Consider the following 5,000-nt stretch of genomic DNA (forward strand, 5'->3'; position numbering starts at 1 on the left):
TCTACCCTGTCTGCTGTGGCCCTCTCCCACCGGCCCCCGGTCGCCGCCGATGATAGAATAACCAAGCCCTCGGTGTGCTCTGCTGTATCAAACCCCTCACGTAGCTGTCTGAGCGCCACGCACCACCACCCGGCAATCTCACACCGCCTGACAACGGAAAACTTTTTTCAAAAACAACAACAAAAGTTTGACACCGAAAAGGAGGGACGGCTCACACAAAGCGCTCACCCGATTGGCTGCCTCTGGCGAGAAGGTGATCCCATCCAGGAAGCGGACGGCGTCGGCCGGGGACAGCCTCTCCAGGTATTTGGCGCAGGTGTCGTAGGCGTGGAGGTAGTCCTGGTCGCCCTGCGGGGGTCTCTTCAGGAGCTGGGGGTCCCCCTTCCAGAAGACCTTCCCGAGCCAGACGGCGTGCACGGCGCTGGGCGAGACGGTGGCGCCGCCGCCGCCAGGCAGCGGCAGCCGGCTGACCAGCTTGGAGATGTTCAGCACGTTCTGACTGGTCAGGACCGGTTCCAGGACGGCCAGCGGGTCCGAGGACTCGTCCGTCAGCTTACGGTAGTCCAGCCCTGAGCAGGGGAGAGGGGATCGGTGCAGGTTAGGGTCAAGATAGTGACCTGGAATGCACTGGTACCGAAGCGACGCAGCAACCAAATGTGGTGGAAAGGAGGATGGGAATGGGGTGCGAACGAGGGTCAAATGTGTTTTTGTTGCATTGTTGTACCAAATCTTGAGCTTTAAGTGTAACATTTTTTTAAACTACGTTGTTCAGCACATGCAGTAGGCCTAGACACCGTTGAGACACACGTTTGCCCTTAGAACGACGAGGAACATCGTACAAATTCAGAGCTGTGAATATGGGAACAACTATCCAGATGGCAAGGTCAACATTATTGCAACAGAGTAGTTTGACCTGCAAGCTGTCACGCACTGCTCTATGCAATCCCCTTCTTCCAAGAGAAACAATTTACACTTGAGCTGTAACAAGAGACGCCGGATATCATGTTACTAATTGATCCATATAGGGCAGGCGGCCGTTGACAAATAATGGCTAATTGAAGGCCTGTGGTAATGCTGAAATAGACCCAATACAACCCAGAGACACAAAATGGAGGCGAAATTATTCCAATGCAAAACAATGCTTGTGTTGATGCATATGGCCAGGGAGGAGGCACTGGCAGACAGAGGTCTGTAGGTGTGTGTGTGTCTGTGGGTGTGTGAGTGCGTGTTTGAGTGCATGTATGTGTGTTGAGTGTGTGTGTGTGTGTCCCAGCCCATCTGGCGTATAAATCTTTAAATATTTCAGTCCTTTCTCCAGGGAGGGCTCCGTCAACAGCACAGTGCAGTCCATCTCTCATCCGAACATACACACACACACACAAAATACATGCGCACATTTTAAAACACACACACACCGAACATGCAAATACACAGTTGCAGTAAACAAGGCTTCCGTGAACTTTTTCCTTGTAAAAAAAAATCTCTCTCTCTCTCTCTCTCTCTCTCCTTTCGAGAGTCTGCGTGTTCTCGAGAATCCAGACGTCTGGGCTCCCCACCTCATGAGGGAGCTCTCAGGCGGTCAGCTGACCCTCTGAGCGTCTGGCAGACAGCGGCAGTGTCTCCGTGCTATTCTCTGCTGGTGCAAACCTCGGCAACACTTGTGTAGGTAGAGTCAGGTGAGCGCCGCGCATATTCTGTTACAATGTGAGTGGTTTTTATTGCTCTGTTTCTAGCTGAACGGGAGACTGAAGGAGCAGACTATGGGAAAAGTTAACTGGGGAACAGTTTATATGTGTCTGTGTGCGTATGTGTGTGTATCTGTGTCTATGTGTGCGTGCGGATTATTCCAATATTAGCAGTGGGCAATGTGTGACTTTAAAAGTTTGTTCGTATCTGCAACTGAAGTCAAACGTATGCGTTGGTGTGAAAAGGCTTTCAACGTCAGTGTGCATGCGTGTTGACAGGTTTCGACTATGTATCAGTGTCGATTTCTCTAACACTGCAAGGGAAGTGCAGCTTCCTCTAAAATGTAAAAAATTTAATGGTCAAATATATACTGTTGTGTTAACATTTCATAGACTAAAAATATGTTAAAACACGTCCATCTCGAAGACGAGTTCGTTCAGAATCAGCTGCTTATCGCAGGTCGACTGACTCGATTTCCTTCTCATTCGTTCCCATAGCGTCACAGTGCATTTTCCTGTTGAAGCTCGGCGTCCATCCACTTCAATGGGGCTGCATAGAACAGCTTTTTTTAGTGCGTCGAAAGTCGACGGTCATTGGATAATGCTGCGATTATGTCCCTCCCATGGACACTCAGCTGATGATTGGAGGGTCTACGAAAGACTGAGTTGCCGTTTGATTGGCAGCGATTTTGAGCTATAAAATGTCGCCGGAGCTCTCTTTAGTCCTCAGTCCCATCGCGGATTTTGCAAGCGAGTAGAAAGACCAACTGCAACCTATTTCTTGATATTTCCTTGGCGAAATTGCTAGACAATTTTCATCATACATTTCATTCACTGATACACACAATTCCTTGTTTCAGTTTAACAGAATTCCCACATTTCCTTGTTTGAGTTTAATATCGTTTTGGTAGTTGACCATCACTTTGATTCAGGGAGCCTGAGGATCAGGACTTGCAGGGTGACAAGGGAACACTGTGTGATTTCTTGGTGTTCCTGGACAAGACATGGAGTTGAACAGGGCAATGCCTCAGCTTTACAAACTGTTCACATTAGTGGCAACAATTGGAGCTACATCTGCAGGTGTTTGTGTGTGTGAAAGGAGCTTCTCCTGTTTAAAGCGGCTCAAGTCCTACACTCGTAACACAATGGGCCATGGCCATTTAAGCAGCCTAGCTCTGCTGGCCATGAGATCAAACTGGTCAAGTCACTGGAAAAGACCGCTAGTTGGTATGACAGTGTCACAGAGCATTTCCTTGAAAAGGAAAAGAGAGCAGAACTTACATATAAATAAATAGACAATTTAAATGATGTAGGCCAAAAATGAGCTTCCCCTCTTTGAAAGACCAGCAGCCGCCACTGCTATGCATAATATGTGAAGTTTGTGTGTGGCAGTTTAAGTGATAACTATGCTATACACCCTCAACCTCAATATAAATTACTTTACAAGGTATGTTTGAACACATTTGCGTGTGCTTGAATGTGTGTATATGGATAAGGAAGTGAGGGAGTGCCTGTGAACGCGTGCGTGCGTGCGTGTGTGCGTGCGTGCGTGCGTGCGTGCGTGCCTGCGTGCGTGCCTGCGTGCGTGCCTGCGTGCCTGCGTGCCTTCGTGCGAGTGTGTGCGTGTTTTTGTGTGTGTGTGTGTGTGTGTGTGTGTGTGTGTGGGTGCGTGTCTGTGTGTGCTTGTTAAACAGGGACATGTGTCAGTGGTAAAAGGTCTGGCGTTATCTCAGGCGGAAGGAGGAAGTGAGGCGTGAAAGCTCGGCCGACATCCTGGCGACCTTTACTGAACTTCACCGAGAAGTGACACCACCTGCATCCACCTGGCGGCACGGCTCAGGGAAAAAAACAAAAACCTTGATGGCGACGCACACGCACCCACACACACACACACACACTTCAGCAGTCTTTCGCCATTCTTCACACAACACCAAAAATAAAGAGTTGTGTGTCTGCGTCGCTGTCACTGTAATTTGGGGTTGTTTGTGTAACCTGTGCAGAGGTTAACACAGCTGCCAGGGTTACTGATTGTCTCCGTGTATGTGTGTGTGTGTGTGTGTGTGTGTGTGTGTGTGTGTGTGTGTGTGTGTGTGTGTGTGTGTGTGTGTGTGTGGATGGGAGGGTTGATGGGTTTGTGTGTGTGTGTGTGTGTGTGTTATCGCAGGCTGAATGGATACAAAACTTAATTAAACCGTTTCAAGAAAACTTGAAAGAACATACTGCACAAACTTTGTCCTCCTACTCACTCAAGCAATTCATTGGTTGGTTTGGACAAGTATTTAAAACAATTATTCCTTTAAGGGAGTCCTTACATGTAAGTAAACATGTAAGGACTCCTGTAACAACTAATTCATCAAACTAATGTGATGTACATAATCAGTAGTATTATGCAAAAATAAATAGGGACGGACACGAGGAAGGAGTTGACCTGCATGTTTGTGCATACATATACGTACAAACATCCCGGTGCAGGTGCATCCATCGACCTGCTCAACGATCCACTCAGACGTGCACGAGTGAAAAACAAAACAGGAAACAGGAAATAAAAAACCAGGGCTAAAGCCATCCAGCTTACCGTTGGCGATCGCCCGTAGTTTCTTGAGCAGCTTGAGGTGCGTGTCTGGTTTGATCTGGGCCGCGACGTGGGGCCCGCACCCTGCGGCCTCCAGCAGGGTGTAGTAGTAGAGCAGGCGGCCCAGGTCGGTGCCCTCCACGCTGGGCAGCACATACTTGGACATGTGGCCCTGGAAGGCCTGGGGATCCAGCTTCAGGGTGGAAAACAGACCCAGCGACTCACTCCGCGACTCGATGTCCTTTGTGGCGAGGCTGGGGAGGGGGGAGGGTGGGGGGGAGGGGGGAGGGGGGAGGGTGGGGGGGGGGGGTGGGGGGGGAGAGAGAGATGGACGAGGCAGGAGGGAGAGGGCGAGAGAGGAGAGTTTAATTTGTTTTTGTTTTTATGAGACGGGTGCAACAACCCACAATCAACTTCATTAAAATAAATATATAATGTAGAAAATAAACACAGGGTGAGATTGCTGGAGTACGTGAGGTCTGAACACAAATAGCTTGCTGGGATTGGCAGGGGTGGGTCGCCGGGGGGTGACGCGTCTCAAGCGCCTCGGGGGGATCTGCCACGCGACTGAAGAGCAGTGACAGCGGGCGGTCGTGGGGACGAGCGAGAGCGAGAGCGAGAGAGCGAGAGAGATAGAGGGAAACTGAAGACGGTAGAAAAACAACAGAAACAACCCAGACGCCACAGCGGCGTGTATAAACCACACACGCGGGCGGAAAGAAAAGCCAGGCAAAACAATCACA

The 5,000-nt window shown here is 49.7% G+C and overlaps 1 protein-coding gene across 1 annotated transcript in view; it reads right to left on the reverse strand.

Moving 5' to 3' along the window:
* Positions 1 to 215: 215 nt before the first annotated feature.
* LOC311372911 (NBAS subunit of NRZ tethering complex-like) overlaps positions 216 to 5,000 on the reverse strand; it is a gene marked incomplete at both ends in the record, with an annotated part of 10,293 nt that continues 5,508 nt past the window's right edge. The window contains 2 exon segments of the mRNA XM_084489836.1: positions 216 to 569; positions 4,261 to 4,511. Of these exon segments, the coding sequence (XP_084345962.1) occupies positions 216 to 569; positions 4,261 to 4,511 (605 nt within the window).

Source organism: Micromesistius poutassou (assembly GCF_964030765.1).
Source record: "Micromesistius poutassou genome assembly, contig: SCAFFOLD_1640, whole genome shotgun sequence".
Lineage (NCBI taxonomy): Eukaryota > Metazoa > Chordata > Actinopteri > Gadiformes > Gadidae > Micromesistius > Micromesistius poutassou.